Source organism: Chaetodon trifascialis, chromosome 7, assembly GCF_039877785.1.
Source record: "Chaetodon trifascialis isolate fChaTrf1 chromosome 7, fChaTrf1.hap1, whole genome shotgun sequence".
Lineage (NCBI taxonomy): Eukaryota > Metazoa > Chordata > Actinopteri > Chaetodontiformes > Chaetodontidae > Chaetodon > Chaetodon trifascialis.
This window is the reverse complement of record NC_092062.1, coordinates 7,737,543-7,756,323: the sequence shown is the minus strand read 5'-3', so window position 1 is coordinate 7,756,323 and position 18,781 is coordinate 7,737,543. Positions and strand designations below refer to the sequence as shown.

At 41.3% G+C, this 18,781-nt stretch overlaps 1 protein-coding gene across 11 annotated transcripts in view; it reads left to right on the top strand.

The window, feature by feature from the left end:
- The first annotated feature begins 2,445 nt into the window (after positions 1 to 2,445).
- The window catches only part of ubr5 (ubiquitin protein ligase E3 component n-recognin 5), a 31,471-nt gene continuing 15,135 nt past the window's right edge, over positions 2,446 to 18,781 (top strand). For 7 of the 11 annotated variants that reach the window (XM_070965819.1, XM_070965818.1, XM_070965815.1 and 4 more), the window contains exons 1-24: positions 2,459 to 2,677; positions 6,220 to 6,264; positions 6,391 to 6,472; positions 7,121 to 7,197; positions 8,769 to 8,888; positions 9,486 to 9,765; positions 9,945 to 10,104; positions 10,496 to 10,645; positions 11,466 to 11,677; positions 11,892 to 12,008; positions 12,176 to 12,286; positions 12,568 to 12,722; positions 12,924 to 13,041; positions 13,233 to 13,417; positions 13,603 to 13,712; positions 14,946 to 15,058; positions 15,249 to 15,395; positions 15,515 to 15,626; positions 15,753 to 15,907; positions 16,003 to 16,200; positions 16,448 to 16,658; positions 16,960 to 17,086; positions 17,306 to 17,457; positions 18,326 to 18,421. In XM_070965819.1, coding sequence (XP_070821920.1) covers positions 2,616 to 2,677; positions 6,220 to 6,264; positions 6,391 to 6,472; positions 7,121 to 7,197; positions 8,769 to 8,888; positions 9,486 to 9,765; positions 9,945 to 10,104; positions 10,496 to 10,645; positions 11,466 to 11,677; positions 11,892 to 12,008; positions 12,176 to 12,286; positions 12,568 to 12,722; positions 12,924 to 13,041; positions 13,233 to 13,417; positions 13,603 to 13,712; positions 14,946 to 15,058; positions 15,249 to 15,395; positions 15,515 to 15,626; positions 15,753 to 15,907; positions 16,003 to 16,200; positions 16,448 to 16,658; positions 16,960 to 17,086; positions 17,306 to 17,457; positions 18,326 to 18,421 — 3,295 coding nt within the window. In that variant the 5' untranslated portion in view covers positions 2,459 to 2,615. Of the gene's footprint in view, positions 2,678 to 6,219; positions 6,265 to 6,390; positions 6,473 to 7,120; positions 7,198 to 8,768; positions 8,889 to 9,485; positions 9,766 to 9,944; positions 10,105 to 10,495; positions 10,646 to 11,465; positions 11,678 to 11,891; positions 12,009 to 12,175; positions 12,287 to 12,567; positions 12,723 to 12,923; positions 13,042 to 13,232; positions 13,418 to 13,602; positions 13,713 to 14,945; positions 15,059 to 15,248; positions 15,396 to 15,514; positions 15,627 to 15,752; positions 15,908 to 16,002; positions 16,201 to 16,447; positions 16,659 to 16,959; positions 17,087 to 17,305; positions 17,458 to 18,325; positions 18,422 to 18,781 lie in introns of all 11 variants that reach the window. The other 4 variants (XM_070965820.1, XM_070965812.1, XM_070965816.1 and 1 more) reach the window with 3 other exon arrangements.

The window sequence follows — 18,781 nt, the reverse complement described above, 5'->3', positions numbered from 1 at the left end:
GGGGTTTTGTTTGACTTGACTCTTGAAAAAGATCACAGGATTTTTTTTTTTTTTTTGCAGGGCATCGGAACTGACTTCATTAACCAGTAAACATGGAGCTGAGTAAACATGGAGCTGAGTAAACATGGAGCTGAGTAAACAGAGAGAAAAAATCTGGACATTTGTCTCTGCTGGTTATGTGACATGTGGCATTTGTAACAGAACATAAGGCCAAAAGATCAAATGAAAATATGCAGTTTAATTCCAAGCACTGATATCTGCAGTTTTGCCTATTTTAACTTATTTCTAAGAACATAAACATAATTTTAACCTATTGTTCATGTTGTTAGATAACTTACGAATACTGTATGCTCACAAGAATCACAACGCATACAACACCGTAGTATTGAGTAAATAACTAAAAAATACTATGATAAAATTAATAAAAATCTACTAGCGACATGCAGTTTTATTTATGTGATTTATTTGTCTTGTTCTTTTCCAGATGACCACCTGATACTTAAACATCAATTCAGTTTAAGGCCTGGTGATGTTGAGCAGGCCAGACAACATACAAGATCAGTCATTTTGGTTAAAATTGTTGATTGCTTTGTGCTTTAGCTAAGTGGGAACATGTGCTGCAGGTGACAGATCAATGAGGAACCTGACCTGGGCCGGTGTATTCCTGGATTTGAACATAGAAACATTTGACAAATGGCTGTCATTGAAAGTGACAGATATTCGGAGTTACCTACATACAGTATGTACCTCTATATGTCCATACGCATACATCTACTCTGGTGGTCTATGGTCAATACAGTACAGTGCAGGAAAGGGATAAATACTCTGAGGTTTAATATGGCTTTCTGAGACTAATTCTGATCTCATTATGAAAGGTAAACCCTGCCACCTGCTGGTGTTAAAAGACAAAATCTTTTATTGGATGAGGATGTAGATTAGAGCCATTAGCTACATTTCATTTTGATTCAGATTTCTATTAAAATGCTCTGTTTACTGTCCTTTTAGTTGGTTTTTGTATTTGCTTTGTATTTTGTAACAGGGAATTGTTGTAAGGAAGACTTGTATTGAGTATTTAGTCAACAAAAAAATACAAAACTCACTGTGGATTATTACTTCATTTGTGGAGCCGCATGTCATCCTTTGATGCATGCAATGTGATGATTTCCTCTGCCCCCTTCGCTTCTTAATATCTGTCATATCTAGGCCAGTTCCCCCTCTTACATCTAGGGCACTGGCCAAAAATTAAGCACTGCTTAAAGTAAACTTTTCTTTTGTCAGATTTACACGAGGTTAACCTTAAGCCTACATTTCACTGCCTCCTGTCTCTTTCTTATTTCTGAACCAGGGAGGCATGCTTACACCACTGCTGCTTAAATCATTTCCCAGATTTCTTAGGCTTTAGATGATGTGGGGATATTACACACTAACAAAGTTTTCCATGGGACAGAGCCCAACATGAACACATTCCCAGTTCTCTTCCCTTTATAGAGCTCAGATCTGAGTTGGTTCCATTTTAAACAGAATTCTGGTAAGAATGGCAGCATGAAGAAACTGAGGATCCCACCTTCAAATTTCCATTCCCCAAGAGATGCTGATATACCAAGCATAACAACTTTGTCTCCTTCAGATTTAACGACATTATGTTAAGTCTTAGTTGGTCACAAAATGGTGGTTATTGCACACTCACTACTTTTAGAAAAATACATGCGGATTATGTCATAGACTGTTGTTGTAAAATGTATAATCTAACTATAATCTAATTGTTTAGAATGTAGACAGTATCAAAGTCATAGTGTTTATTATTCTACTAGGTCAATTAACCAGATTGTTGTTAAAGTTGTTATATAAAATATCTTGCAAAACTTTCTTCTACAGACCAACATTCTTACATGAAACAGAATACAAAATAACCACGAACAAATGTAACCTCCTTGGTGATTTAAATGAAAAAGAACACGTTATCCTAATAAAGACGCACAGGATAATAATAGAATAAGGATTTAAGTTGCACATTTTATTTTAAGTTTAACCGGAAAACAGCACGAGGAATTGGAAGTTCAGCTCTGGTTTGTAAGTAGACAAAAAGCACAGTTTCAGTCTTTAGAGTCCTGATGAACAGTCAGGCTTGTATTTTGATATCCTACTGTCTCAGCTTGATGTAATCTTTTAGATTTTAAACGGCTAACCTGACTGTACTTAACCCTTCAGCGCCGGCAGGACCATAATAGACCTGAAAATGACTGCAGTTGCTTGAAAATGCAGATATAAAGATGCATGGGCTGAACTGGGTGACAACAAAGACTTTGGCGTGTGAAAGTATAGTATTTTTGATTCCAGTCTTCTTGCTTTTCTTCTTGAAGCCAATCCCGTCCAATTTAACACATTTCCTGTTTGTGCTCGGGGTCCAACCAGCGGAGCGGTTGCATGTGCACTAATCAACACAGAGAAGAAGCTTGGTAGAGTTAAGATGGCGGCATGTGGGTGAGGAGGCTGGGATCTAAACTCGAGGTTTTTCGCCATTAAACGATTCCTATGAATCCATATATTTACAGTAATCGAAAGAATACCAATTTCCACATCTTTCACACGTCTCTGTGTGAATTTGGATTGACCCCATGACATCTATACACTTCGTGGTTCACCCGTTGCCCGGGACCGAGGATCAGCTCAATGACAGGTATTTTGTTGCGGCCCTTGGAAAAAAGAATTAAAATCAATATTTATGTGCGGAGAACGGCATATATTCTTCGAGGTTGCATTTGCGAGGGATGTTGAAATTGTCATGTGTGTGTATTCGGGTTTAAATTATTTAAATGACCCTCCAGGGTTGAAACAAGGCCCGGCATCTTGAACAATCCTCGTTAGCCTGCTGCTACCTAAACAGTCGGGCAGTGCTAACATAGATGCTAGCCGTTAACTGGATATCGTACGAATAGCTAACGCTAGCAGGCTGTTTCCTTGGTTCTCTGGAAGGATTGGCTCACAGTCAAAGTTGAGATAGACAATGCGGGTTGGGGGATGGGGAAAAGAGAGGGAAATAAAGGTCGTAAAAGACCACACTGTTGAAAATAGACGAGATTTCGATTACAAATAATATATGTACTCTTTTGACAGATGTCAGTGTTTGTTTTGTGGGCGTCTCGTTGATTATCATGATCAATGAAGTAGCTAGCTAACGTCAGCTAACTGATATCTAGCTGCTAATGCTAGCAAGCGAATTCTCTACCACGCTCTTGACAAAGCCAAATATTTGTGTTTCGGTGTCTTTTGTGTTAGGGTGTTTTGAAAAGATTACTGGCACGATTTGCTTGCTAACATAGTCGGAAATGATCTTTTAAGTTGTCTGTTTTTAACATTGCGCACTGAGATAAATATCTAAAATATGCAGTAATGCACAGTTAGCAACATTGCATACACATTAATCCTGTTATCCACTTTAATAACGGGACAGCCCAAGGCTTATAAAGTGTGTACGAACGATGCTGGATTCTTCAGCGTTCACATGATGATACAACCTTTTTGTTTCTTTTCTATTTCTACCCAAATACCGAGTGGCCACATCATACACGCACAGATATTTCAGTTGCTCTAAATAGTGTTCCTAGTGACATGCTGGTATGCTTCACGCTGCGTTTAATGGGTTTCATTTGGTGTAATTCGATGCTGAAGAGATCATTAGTTTGGATGGATGTGGATTTAAGAAGGTACTGGACATAGTGTGCGACCTGTATTTTGGCAGAACATGTGATTTATGATAAATCTATTTATATCATCCATTGAGATTGAACTGATTAATGAGCTGTTCTACTTAAAGACAAAGAGGTTGAGAAGTGTTTTTAGAATGACCTTGAGATTAAGAACTGGGTATATGCTCAGTGTTTGTATGCCTTTCTCACCATGGTTTGTATTGAACGTTTGGGGACTGGCTTTGGTGACTAACAGGAAAGCTCCATTTACTCTGCCAGTTGTGAATCTTATTGAAAAAGCTATTCCGACATCTAGGGAGTATGGACCATCAGTTCCTTAAAGAGGTCATGACGGCTTCATCCCCAGGCATGCATGCCAATGCATGCTACAGTCACCATGTGCTGCTGGGAGGCCCCCTCCTCCCTCTTCCCCATGAAGGAACTTGCAGTTGTCAAAGCAGATAAGTGCTTCTATCTGAAATAAAAGGCTTGGTCCAGCTTGGCTCATTAGAAGCGCTTGCCTGGCATGAATATCCGGTCAGAATTTCTCAACTGAATGCCAGTGGGTTGTTTGACCTAACTGAGGTGTGCCTAGACACATTAATCGAACCCAGTGCAAATAGTATTCCCCTGTAGTGAGGTGGGTGTTTGATATGTTTTTTCTGTGCTTCATTGACACTGCTTTAAATGGCTCATGGGGGCAAGTAGACTTTGCGTCTGTGCTAGAGTGGTGCCATTTGTTTGACTGGAAGGTTAGTGAATGACCGGCCTGGATGCTTGGTGAGTCATTTTGTCTTACCTTCCCTTAGAGTTAGGACTGATGTATGGACTTTAAATGTGCATCCGTATTGTAAGATTTCTTTTTTTTTTTTTTTTTACCATTTGTGTGTCACTCATTTACTCTCACCCCTGAGGATGAGTTTTCTGCTGTCAGATGAGAATGTGTTTGCCTTCTACACCAAAATGCCAATTGGCATTTGTTGACATCCTTTCTTTTGAATTTGAGTTAGGTCATTGATCACAGTATCTGCCTCAGTACATCTAAAGCTGTGTGTGATGGCCACATGTGGGAGAAACAGTTTGCAGAACTGTACATTCTAGATAACATCTTAGGTTGACAGTTAATGTATGTTTATTAACAAGATACAAGGATAACTGGATCTGGATAACTGCAATCACTCAAGACTGTCAGTTGTAAACAGGTTACATGACACGGTAAACCAACAGTTTGTTGCAATGGAGATTGTCCATCTGTATTAGGTGTGAATATGGATCGTTTTGTTTTCAGGAAGATAATGTTTAATTACCTTCTACAGTATTTGCTCTCCAGATCTCCACTAAACTGCAACAGCAAGGCAATTAAATTAGGCTGACTGCTTTTAAAAGTGATTTAGCAGATTTTTAAAAGTTCACAGCAATTCTTGAATGTATAGTTTTGCATCACAGTATTAATTCAGACATTGCTAGAATGGAGTGGCAGTCTTGAAACTTGATTTCCACAGTAGTAGTGAGATCTTAGATGGAACAAGATAGTTTGGGTGGCAGGGGTTTCAGAAGTAAAAGTCTGTACGGTTTCAGTATAGACAATGTTAGGTTACGGGCAGATGGAAGACTTCTATGGCATGGATGGATGGAACAGTTGGTTAACTGATAGAAATGCAAGGGACATTGTAGGGAGAAACATCCGAAGACTGCATATAAAATGTTGTTGTTCTGAAGGTCTTTGTGTAGCATTTGAGTGTCTGTTTTTACTTTGAAATCTGGATTATTTTTGGATGAGTGCAGCATCTTGATTCTTAATGACATGTGTTCAAAATGTGATACAATTCTGACTCTGGTCTCTGACTTGCATCTTCTCCTTTGTCATCGCCACTGAGGCTCATGAGTCCTGCAATTTCTTGAGCTATTTGACACACCAGGTTGATTCAGAAAATTGAAATTATTATAACCGATGGCCAGAACAAAGTACTTTTGTACAGCTGGCTACTCTGTTGAGTTTTCTGAATTTTCTACACTGCCATCATCAGATTACAGTCTGACTGTAGACCTTGCAGACCTGTGGCCTGTGCTCTGGTACCTGGTGTGTAGTCAACTTAAGTTGACAGCTTATGACACAGATGTTAACATGTTCAGCATTAGCAGCAAGCACACAATCATCTTTCACAGCCAGTGTTAACAGCAAAACAGTCCAAATGTTTATACCATTGTCATTTTAACACACCCAGTGTAGATTTGTTAATGCTAATGTGGGACAGATTCTGTGCTCTCAATTTGCCTCATATTTGTTTCCCAATTGGTTTTCAACAAAATGTGTCTAAGTGTGTAGTGTACAAGTGTACTATACTACATGCACCTGAACTGTTATGCTTTAGAAATAAATTGAAAAGATGTACACGAGTTAAACCTATTTGAACTGTCCCTAAATTGTCAGGGATTGATTTGTAATCAATGGTTCATGTTTTAAAGTTCATCTCAGCACTGTTGGGTCTTAAACCATGTGACATACATTGATATAGTCTATCATTTTTTTCAGGCTCCGTGAAGTCTCAGAGAAACTCAACAAATACAGCTATAACAGGTGAGTTTGTGTCAACATTGTAACTGTTGGCTGCCTTGCTTTATTAGATCATGTATTATAACATTGATTCATTATCCTGTACATTGTCTCATTTGTCTTTGTGCTTTTTTTCCCGTTTCAATGCAGTCATCCACACCTTAGTCTGTTAGAGCAGGCCACTCTAAAACAGTGTGTCGTCGGTCCAAACCATGCCGGATTTCTCCTTGAGGTAATGCTATAAGACATAAGCATTAATCAAACACTCAGTGATCTAGAGTGTATTATTTGTTCCCCACAAAAAACAGTTCATTATAATAGAATATTTAAATTCAATCTGCTGGGTCACTATTATCAGATGATCTCTAACTTTAAACAATAGGGAATTTGCTACTGTTTCACTTTCTGGTTGTCTGGAAATTGTGGAAGTAGGCTGGTTTTTATAGATTGGGTATGTTGTTTATATACAGGACACCACCCCAATTAGGATAATCCCATTTGAATAGGGCTTTAGACACTTTGAAGAAGTGTGTGGTAACTGACCTCACCTCACTGCTTATTTGAGCATTGATAGAAATGTCAACAAACTGGTCATGCAGTGGAAGTGTGTCCAGGATGAGTGTGGAGTCAACCGTTGCTTTTCTTTACACTGCAATTGTGCATTAACAAACATCACATACAGCAGCGTGTTCATGTTTAATCTAATGGCCCAGGGTTTGATGTGGTTATAACATGACCTCTGAGATGAATTAATGGCGGTAATTTGCATATAGACTCAAGTATGAAAGGCAAAAGGTTACTGAATGTTTGGCTTTTCAATTCTAGGACTTTTCATTTGCCAAATGCGTGACACTAAAAAGCATGAATGCATCTCTTTTAGGATGGACGCGTGTGCAGAATCAGCTTTGCAGTCCAGCCTGATCGCCTGGAGCTCAGCAAGCCGGATGGCAGCGATGGGTGAGAGACTTCTTTCTGATGGGATCCGTCCCGGAAACTGCTTTAGCTTTGGCTCTGGGTTGGAAAACAGATTGCTTGTGGAGATGTCTAGTACAAGAAGCACCGAGCACGGTCAGGCATTCAGTGGTTGCAGTAATTTGAACTTGGCACTTGTGCCCTTTTTAGCTGTGTATGAGCATTTGGACATGGTTTCACTTCTAGAGTGATGCTCTGGCTCTACAAACATTTTCATCCATCAGGAGTGAAACATATTTCTTAATACATCACAGGTCTATTCCCAAAATGTTCAACAGGCAGCTGTTGGGCTAATGGATGCTTTGTGTTGTGCTGGTTAGGATTATATCTATTCATTGATTGCCACTATAGAGCTGCTTTTGAGAATTTTCCCCAAAGTTACTTGCATTTAAGGGACATATTTGTTTTGCCAATGTGAAAATACTTCTGCCTGTATTCTAATCTTGACATCAAACAACCAACAACAAGATGGTGTGTGTTCTGAAAGCCAGTTGCCTTTATGGCTGTGCAAGTGTGTGCTACTTAATAAAAACTTTTCTTTTTTTTTTACCAGCTACTGTTTTGTGTTGGCTATGAGCATGTATTTTTGGTGAATGTCTCATTGATAGTTGTCTGTACCTGCCAGCAGAACAACATCCAACAGAGTTTTCGAGGCCCCTCTAGCTGCTAAATATGCACATGAATTAGGCTGTAAAAAGCTGAGGAGCACCCTGCTCCAAACCTTTCTGCAGAACACATGTTTTGTTCCCTGCTGCAGACTTGGGGAGACTTGCAAAGATGAGGTGGTTTCAAATTTTAATAGCTTTTCACTGAGGCTATTGTGGGCTGCTGGGAATCCTGTGGAAAAGAGTATGGCAGGTTGTCTTTGGCAAGTTTATCTTACTGAACATGGCCTAATATCCTGTATGATTTTTCATTTGTAACAAAAGCTATTGTGTCAGCTTGTTGACAGTTAGTTTGAATTTGCTGTTTCTCTGTATTTTCTCTGAAAAAATGTAATTGCTATTTCTGTATTCCATTGCCCTCCGTTACAGTATGGTATTAATGTGACTGTATTATTTTGTTGGAAAGTATCTAAATTCAGTGTCTGTAGTCTCTGTTATGTGAAACATTGGCAAAATGATCACAATTTAGTTCCCTTGCCACAGCAAAACACCTACTACTACTACCGTCTACTTTGAACACACCATTTAAGAACATTGTAGTAAAATGCTTTTGGTTAAACTTAGACAACATTCCATTGTAAGAAATCTTGAAATAGGAGAAAGCAGTCGCAGCCCCAAAACCCCAAGAACTTTTAAAAAAGGAAAGTCTTGAAGGAGGAACGAGTTGCAGCCAATTCTGATTCCCAAGGGTGTTGCCATGCTAGTCTCCAAATACCCTCTCCCATTTCACAGTATAATATTAAAAGAAAATGAATCCTGAACCAAGTGGTATAATTTAAGAAATACCTGGGATAGATTTAGTTTCCGATAACCCAGGTAATAAAAAAAGTCTTTTGGTCCTGTGTGGGACTTCTATAGGTTTGTAACTGATCTCCCATCTTTTGTTTCCAGTTCAAAGTTGAGCAGTGGTTCAGGGACAGGAAGGAGCTCCAGGCCAGGCAGGACTAGTGATCCGCCCTGGTTCCTGTCTGGCTCTGACACACTTGGCAGACTGGCAGGCAACACCCTTGGGTAAGTTCTGGCAGGGCTAACAGAGACAAACAGTCCTGTTAAAGCTCAGTGTGTAGAGCACAGCACTGATGCTGCAGCAGGTTCGGGGTGTATTCCCCACAGGGTTCTTCATTCTAAAGAGAGAACTTTAGGGTGCTGTAAAATGTAATGAATAAACTGGTCCACCAAATGACCTACATCCAAAAGCATGGCCGTTTTCACTGACTCCACTAAATCTGCTTTATGCAGTCGTTTTCTTAGTGTTTTTGTTATTGGTGTCCACTGGAGAATCTGTTCCCTCTTCAAAATATAGTTGTTGTGGATCCTGATATTGAAGTTGGGGAAAAACTGAAAAAGCCTCTAAACTTGCACCCTCATAATGTTGAACTGAAACACAAAATGATTGTTTCAACATCTATAATGTTTACATAGTACTTTCAGTATACAAGTTAATTTCCTTCTTCCTGTAATTGCTGCCGATGCAAGCTCCCATGTCTCTGTTGTCACAAAGCTGAATCCCTTCGTACCCAGATGTGTGCGTGTTTTGAGTCTGCTCTGTTAGTCAGATGGTGTTTTTGGCAGTTTTATCTGACCATGGCCTTGCACTGTATGTAACAGGAGTCGCTGGAGCTCTGGCGTAAATGGAGGCAGTGGAGGAGGTGGAAGTGGAGGAGGAGCAGGAGGAGGTGGCGCAGGAGGTGGCAGCAGTGGAGGAGGAGGGAGCGGAGGTGGAGGAGGAGGTGGAGGCACATCGGGCAGGTCATCAACAGCAGCTCGTGATTCCCGTCGACAGACCAGGGTGATTCGTACAGGAAGGGATCGTGGCTCAGGTCTTCTAGGTAGCCAGCCTCAGCCTGTCATACCAGCTTCTGTCATCCCTGAAGAGCTTATTACTCAGGTACAGAGACCTCTCAGCATGTCTGCATCTTTTCCTTGTTAAAACGTTTTTTCCAACCCTTTCCTTACTGAAACAAATGTACGAGCGCTAACAGTGCACATTTATTTGTCTTGTAATCTGCAGTCACAAGTGTCGCTGAAATCTGTTTTCTGCTTTGTTGTCCTGGTACTTTTCCCCAGGCCCAGGTAGTCCTTCAGGGGAAGTCCAGGAGTGTGATCATTAGGGAACTCCAGAGGACGAACCTGGATGTCAACCTTGCTGTCAACAACCTGCTGAGCCGGGATGATGAAGATGGAGATGATGGAGACGACACGGCCAGCGAGTCCTACCTCCCTGGAGGTTTGTCGAGAAAGGGGGGGAAAAAAAGAAAGAAAGGAGAAAAGAGAAAGGACAGTGTTATATAAAGTAATGTTATTGTTTGTGTGTGTGTGTGTGTGTGTGTGTGTGTGTGTGTGTGTGTGTGTGTGTGTGTGTGTGTGTGTGTGTGTGTGTGTATGTGTGTGTGTGTGTGTGTGTGTTTTTTAAGAAGAAATAATTTCTGTTCAGGCTTAGCAGCAGTTCAGCACATCATAATACGAGTAGTCTTATGTTGAAGAGTAATCCGTTATTCAGATGATTTAATTATGATACTGTAATGGTGTAGACTGTATACAGCAAATAAAAAGAACTGTGGTTTGTTTTTTAAATGCGTTTTAAACCTTGCATCCTTTTGTGCCTTTGTCCTATGCAGAGGACCTGATGTCCCTGTTGGATGCAGACATTCACTCAGCTCATCCCAGCGTCATTATTGATGCTGATGCCATGTTCTCAGAGGACATCAGCTACTTTGGCTACCCCTCTTTTAGACGCTCCTCGCTGTCTCGCCTTGGATCCTCCAGAGGTAACTCGACTACTCATCTCTAACTAGTGAAGGGAAGGCAGGGTGTTAAAGAGGCGTTGGTGACAACACTGGTGATGACTTTTGTTTGTGTGCTGCTCTAATAGCTTATTAAAAAAAGACAATACAGTAGACCAAAAGAAATTGGAAATTTGGAAAAGCATGGCAGTGTTGATGTGAGATGGGTTGTGAGAAAAAATTTGCTATTGGCTGAAGGTTTTAATAAGCAAAACAGTTTTTGACAAAAATGACAATTGTAAGGCTAATGTTTAAAAACAAAACAAAAAAAACATTGCTATTAGAGGATCTTTGCTAAATGTATACTCAGCTTACAGAAATTAACGTAAAATGAAATTACTTATTTTTTTATCTTTGGAAATTTTCTCTTCAGTCTGTTTAGCTTGATTCGTAATGGGGGTGTTTGGTGTTAGAGGGTATAAATGTTTGGTGTTGTGTGCTGCATGGCTGTAGTACATACTGTGAGCTCTCTGAGAAAGGCCCGCTAGGCCCACCTGTCTTAACCGGGACCCTTTAAGGCAGTCTGTTCTAAAAACGTAACTAGCCCACTTTTAGCCCATATGCATGCTTTCTTTCTGCCTATCCACTTCCTCTTCCACCTTGCATTTTAACATATGACCGCACAAACTGACACACACCCACCAGGTTAATTTAGACTCCCACTCAATCTTCAGTACTGCAATTTTGATTTGCATTGATTCTAAAGAATCTATCTTTCTCTCTCTATTCTAAAAACTATGTTGACGGGTCTTTCCCAGAGAGTGGCTTACTTCTATCCCACTGGTGTGACCTTATTGCATACCAGTTCTCCTTCTTCCCTTAGAGCGTGACTCAGAGCTGTTGCGTGAGCGTGAGTCTGTATTGAGGTTACGCGAGCGCCGGTGGCTGGATGGGGCCTCGTTCGACACAGAGCGAGGCTCCACCAGCCGTGAGGGCGAGCCCAGCTTGGACAAGAAGAGCATCCCAGTCCAGAGCCCTGTCTCCTTGGGAGAAGAACTCCAGTGGTGGCCTGACAAGGTAGGAGGAACACAAACACTGCTATTGATGTAATGTGTATTTTAAAACAGGTATATAAACCTTCGTTATGACATTGGGACAAGTGGAGCTTTGATTTATTCTGTTTCGTTTTGGTCATCTTGAGATGTCTCTACAAGTTGATTGGACTCCACAAGTACCAAATTCAATTTTGCTATTTCTTCACATTTGCTGAGATCTCTAATTTTCTTTCCAGGATGGTGTAAAGTTTGTGAGCATTGGAGCCATGTTCTCAGAGCTGGTGGCTGTCAGCTCCAAAGGAGAACTTTATCAGTGGAAGTGGAGTGAACCTGAACCTTATAGGAATGCACAGGTGGTGAATTCATTCCATTTTAATTCAGTTGTGAATGAAATTACCAAAAAACTGTATGGTACTGAAATACAATATGCATCTGTTTGCTATTTTAGCATGCTTAATGGCTAGAAAGCACTGGTGTGTTGTAGAGCTAATGTTGCTAACCTTTTGATTTGTCCCACCAGAATCCTTCCATTCATCATCCGCGTGTATCCTTTCTGGGTCTTGCCAATGAGAAGATCACCTTATTTTCTGCTAATAGCATCAGAGCCACTGTAGCTACGGAGACCAACAAGGTGATTATGATTGCTTATGTTGACATAAGAACATATGTGCTCTGCTTTCTTCATGAGTGTTTGACCACAGGAGAAGTGGTGTAGCCATAAAATTATTATTGCGTAAATGTTGCTGTAGTCACTAATCAGCCATTCTCTCCATTCTATTTAATGAATCGTTCATTAAATTGTGTGTGTGTGTGTGTGTGTGTGTGTGTGTGTGTGTGTGTGTGTGTGTGTGTGTGTGTGTGTGTGTGTGTGTGTGTGTGTGTGTGTGTGTGTGTGTGTGTGTTGGGGTATAGGTGGCAACCTGGGTGGATGACACACTGAGCACAGTGGCCTCTAAGCTGGAGCACAGTGCTCAGGCTTTCCCTGAGCTGCAGGGGGAACGTATGGTGTCATTGCACTGCTGTGCTCTCTACACGTGTGCACAGCTGGAGAATAGCCTCTACTGGTGGTGAGAAGAAAGTGCTCTTTGTTTTTGACAATAACCTGAATATCACCAGAACATTGTTGTCTTGAGTGTGAATCCTCCTTAAGACCTGACATTTAGCGTGGGTCAAAAAGGGATGCCTTTGTCAATTCCAAATGACGGTATGTGTTACTGAAAAGGTATAAGTGTCCGTGAAGTTTTGACAATGCTTGCATCTGTCTGCAGGGGTGTTGTGCCTTTTAGTCAACGGAAGAAGATGCTTGAAAAGGCCAGAGCCAAGAACAAAAAGCCAAAGTCCAGCGCTGGCATCTCCTCGATACCCAACATCACCGTGGGAACACAGGTAAAATGGAATTTAGAATTTTCATCGTCTTAACTTTTGTCTGGTTGAGAACATTTTATTATCTTGTATGACAGAGGTGACCCAACCTTTTCTGTCTTCCATCTTTAGACGTTTTCTTAAAGTCCTGGCATGAGCACCATATAAGTCTTGCAGTAAGTGTTAATAAATAAATGCACTGGTTCCTCTCCTAGGTGTGTTTGAGGAATAACCCCCTCTACCATGCCGGTGCAGTGGCCTTTTCTGTCAGTGCTGGGATTCCCAAAGTGGGCGTCTTGTTGGAGTCTGTGTGGAACATGAACGACAGTTGCAGGTTCCAGCTGCGCTCACCAGAGAGCCTCAAGAACATGGAGAAGACCACTAAGACCCAGGAAATCAAGTCAGTTTTAGTTCATGTTTCAGAAAGCTGTTTTTTTGCATCTGAATAATTGTCCATAGTTATATGTCTGTACACTTTTAACCACAATTGGAACACACACACTTCAGTCCCTCTGAGTGTAGCTTTGCTATGTATCATAGTTCCAACAGTAAAATTCATCTCACTATTTTGGTCTTACCCCATAGGACGGAAAGCAAGCCAGAGCTGGTGAAGACTGAGATGGGCCCTCCTCCCTCCCCAGCGTCTACCTGCAGTGATACCTCTTCCATTGCTAGCAGTGCCTCACTGCCCTACAGTATGTCTGCTTCTCTTTTGCTATTACTCCCCCTTAACCTCTAGCTCTCTCAACAACACTCAAGTCCTGACTTTCCTTCCTATCTCCCAGGCACATAACCATTTTCTTCCTCACTATTTGCTCTCATTAGTCCTTTGACTTTGAAACAGATGGTGTGCAGGCTTTTATCAGCATTTTTTCCCCTGCCTGCTTTCCTGTGAAGGACATAAAGCCAGTTCACAGTATAGACTGTAGGATATTTGGTTGCCTTTTTACAATATAGCTAGCTGTGTTCATGTGAAGTTTTATTGGTGTGGCCCAAAATCAAATGGCAGCTTGTCTTAAGAGGCTTTACTGTGAAGTGTACGACACCCTCTGTCCTTGGACCCTTGATTCAGTTAAGGAAAAATGGAACAGACCATAAAATTGCAATATATACAGAGTATAATGGCAACATTTTTGATACATGTATATTCCAAAATATATGTGAAGAATGTGGATCCAGGAGGACAACTGTGCAACTTCACGTGTCACCAAGTGGGACCTGAACCATGTAACCTCCTCTCAACCACAGAGATCTGTAAAAGGACAGGCCACAAAAAAGATGACCCTTAAAAATTAAAATATATGCACATTTTGCTGACAAGAAATAGGTACATGAAGATTGTAAAACTTAAGTTCAAGAGTAGGAATCCAGGGAGACATTGAGCAGCTTTGGGTGTTGCTTGATAGGTGGAACCTGAGTCACATGATGTCCTCTCAACCATGGAGACTTGGAAGAAGGGCAGGGCACACAACACAGAAGAGGCAGCACAGCATTCACATGGATTGGAAAGCCAGACAACCACACAGAGGGAGAGAGAGAGAGACATAATAACATCCAAACTAGGGAGAGAGGAGAGGAGAGGAGAGGAGAGGAGAGGAGAGGAGAGGAGAGGAGAGGAGAGGAGAGGAGAGGAGAGGCTGAATCTCCTGGGGGACAGTGATCCAGATCCAAACATCTGGATGAGGCACCGACAGTCAGGAGAAAGAGAGGTTCCTGGATGTCTGATGGTCCAGCACAGAGGAGAGAGACAGAGAGAGCGGCAAACAGCTGTGTTGATAAATTCTCCTTAGCCCACACTGTAGTATATTTTTACTTGTCTTATCAGGAGTGTTTAGCCGTTTGCACTTCCTTGATATACATAATAAAGTGTCTTATTTGAATATTCTGTCATCAAAGGACTAAAAGGTACTATGTCCCACTACTTGCAGAGCGAAGACGTTCTACTCCAGCTCCCAAAGAGGAGGAGAAGGTGAATGAGGAGCAGTGGCCCCTCAGGGAAGTGGTGTTTGTGGAGGATGTTAAAAATGTCCCTGTGGGAAAGGTAGGTGCATCAACAATACATGGATCAGAGTTTGAAAAATATCAATATCTTGCAATAAGTAATGTGGGCATTTGAGTCTCTGGCTACTCTAAGATCCTCCTGTCATTCATGTGTCCTTGGTCTGTCTCTGTGTGCTTCTATGTTATAACATCTCAGGTTTACAACTAGCTACCTTTGTATTTTGTCCTAGGTGCTTAAAGTGGATGGTGCATATGTTGCTGTGAGGTTTCCAGGAACATCAAGCAGCATGAGCAACCAGAGCGCAGCTGCTCCTGCTGACTCAGACCCATCATCACTGTTGCAGGACTGTAGGCTCCTCAGAATAGATGAGCTCCAGGTATGGGCCAACATTGATCCAATATTGCTTGGGTTTGTCGCAGTATTGGGATTTCCGAGTATCCCTCCTCTTGACAATCACATTGATTTTTTTTGTCTCTCTCAATTTGTTCCTGACAGGTGGTCAAAACTGGTGGGACTCCTAAAGTTCCTGATTGTTTTCAGCGCACCCCGAAAAAGCTCTGTATCCCAGAAAAGGCGGAGATTCTGGCTGTGAATGTTGACTCCAAAGGTACGTCTATGTGTTTATATATATCATTTTAAAACACTATACTTTATCAGTATATTCGTTTAGTGTCTGTGGTTTTCTGTAGATTTGTATTTCTGACCTTTCCAACCTATTTGTCTTATCTTCCAGGAGTCCACGCAGTGTTGAAAACTGGTAACTGGGTAAGGTACTGTATCTTTGACCTGGCCACAGGCAAAGCTGAACAGGAGAATAACTTCCCCACTAGCAACCTGGCCTTCCTTGGGCAGAGTGAGCGTAATGTTGCCATCTTCACTGCTGGACAGGTGAGATAAACTCCGAATGGCTGTTTTCACAATTTTACCATGTAGAGAGCCTTACTTTATACAAATCTTGCATTTTGAAACTTTTTGTCTTTCAGGAATCTCCCATCATCCTTCGAGATGGAAATGGCACAATCTACCCTATGGCCAAAGACTGCATGGGTGGAATTCGAGATCCTGATTGGTTGGACCTGCCACCTATAAACAGCCTGGGAATGGGTGTGCACTCCCTGGCCAATCTCCCCTCTAACTCCACCATCAAAAAGAAAGCTGCTATTATTATTATGGCTGTCGAGGTAAACATGACATAATTTAGAATGTAAGAAAGACTGAAAGAAATTAACAAACACATGTGTTTCATGTTAATCTGTGCCCTTGAATGTTAGTTCTCAGTTTAGCATACTGTTCAAAGAGTATAATTTCGTAGTCATAAATCTGTCTGAAAGACCAGAAAGTAATGCCATCTAAGTCACACTGAATCCTCAGAGACATCAAAATGTGTGATCAGAATCAGCACTCACTCGTCCTCTTTGTGTCTCACAGAAACAGACGCTGATGCAGCATGTTCTACGTTGTGACTATGAGGCATGTCGGCAGTACCTGGTGAACCTTGAGCAGGCTTTCCTGTTGGATCAGGGCAGCCAAGCCCTCGGAACACTCCTGGATCATCGCTGTGATGGAAACCGCAACATCCTCCATGCTGCTGTCTCTGTCTGCTTCCCTGTTAGTAACAAGGAGACCAAAGAAGAGGAAGGTAAATTGGTGTTTTAGACAATAGATCATGATATCCCTGAGAGCTCGGTCAAATGTCAGCATAATAAGAAATTGTTTTGAAATTTAAAATGGATCAGAAAAGTAGTTTATGCTTCTTGCATTTTATTTGCAGTGTCTCTCAGTTTTGGACTTTGCCATCATTATAAAAAAAATGGAAATGGAAAAAATGATCATTTTTCCTCTCAATTGTAGTTTTGAGTCTGCTCACCTGCATCAATTTAATTGCCTGCTTCCCCAGGAGACTCTTCTCCTTGCTAAGTGACCGTGTTGTTTCTTTTCAGAGGCTGAACGGTCGGAGAGAAACACTTTTGCAGAGCGTCTGTCTGCTGTGGAGGCAATTGCCAATGCCATCTCTGTGGTTTCAAGCAACAGTTCTGGAAATAGGACTGGCTCCTCCAGTAGCAGAGGGTAAATAACTAGTTATACTGTTTTTTGAGCTGCACAAAATATATTAGGAAAAATGGTACGTACAAAAAACTCCCAAGAGTCGTTTGGAGTATACAAGGCTCCCTATAAGAAAGGAATAATTTTGCATTCAAGTTAGTCAATAGGTTCTCCAGTAATATCAAAACACAAGCAACACCGTTGATGAATTTCGGTGCCATGTTTAATTTTTTGTGTCACCAGGCTTCGTCTGAGGGAGATGATGCGCAGGTCTCTGAGAGCTGCAGGCCTTGGCCGTCATGAGTCTGGTCCATCATCCAGTGACCACCAGGACCCTGTGTCACCACCCATTGCCCCACCAAGTTGGGTCCCTGACCCCCCACCCATGGACCCTGGTCAGTGCATCTTAACCAGAATATATACTTTGGACTATCTTTGTCTGCTCTTTAGAACCCTTTAAGACTGACAATGTCGCTGTGACAGAAAACATGAATTTAAATGAGACCACTGTTAGTGCATTGGAGGTTTGGCTCTAATGTATTCCCACCAAAAACTCATATCTCTTCTCTGCTTTTGCCATAGTGTAAGCCTCTGTCCTCCAGCAAATACAATGTGTCTCCCCATTATGTGTAAACAGATACCAGTTACAAATCTAGCTATGTGTTCCTTGTAGCCTTGTGTTAATTTGCCATTAACTTGTAAGCATCAAGCCAGAGGCTGTGAAAGAGAAAAAAAGCAGTATTCAGTGCATATTCTGGACAAAGAAGAACAGTCTTAAAAACTCTCAACCATGTCCACTGACAACTCAGTGGAATCATTTTCAGGTGTCTAATTGCTTGATTGAGGGAGGGAGTGGCTTAAAGCGAGCCATTATTTATATTCAGGTCTGCAATGCTCCAGCGCTTGAAAAAAAAAATGGAGAGGAGCTATAATGTACATGGTTATACAAGCTCCTTTTTCGTCTTGTCGTGCACTCATTTGTAAGTTATGAACTACTTTGTCCTGCCAGTCTCATCAATCTGTACATGTATTCTAGTTCTTGAAACATTTTTGTTTTTTTAGCTACATGTTAGCACGTATGAAGCAAATCAAGCAATACGTAATAACTGTGAATGGGGCCCTTGGACCTTGCAGAGGTGACATAGGCGAAACTAACTGTCCCTCTTACCTCAGAGGATGAATCTGAGGTGTGACATCTCTCAACAAAAGTGAAATCTACAATCTTAGTAATATTGCTGAACTGTGTTTTTATTTTATCAACAGATGGTGACATTGATTTCATTCTAGCACCGGCTGTGGGTTCACTCACCACTGCCTCCACTGGGACCAGCCAGGGACCCAGCACCTCCACCATACCAGGTACATAGCATCTTAATTATAGAGGAAGGCAGAGGAGTCAGTAGCTGTGTCCCAAATCTATACTGCATATGAACTTTGTACATTATTTACTACATACTGTCACGGTCATAGTTTGTTTTAACAGTTACTATAGAAAAATATCAGCATACTTAACCATTTTGTACTAACAGGAAATAAAATAAATAGTGCTGTCAAAAATATCACGTTGACGCGAATCAATTTTAACAGCGTAATTTTTTTTAGCGCGCGCGATTAACGCTCTTTGTGACCTAGTGAACTTATAGTTTTTTATAAGCTGTGGCCACTGCTAGTAACGTTAGAAAGACTACAGGATCCGATTGTAAACTGGAAACAAAACAA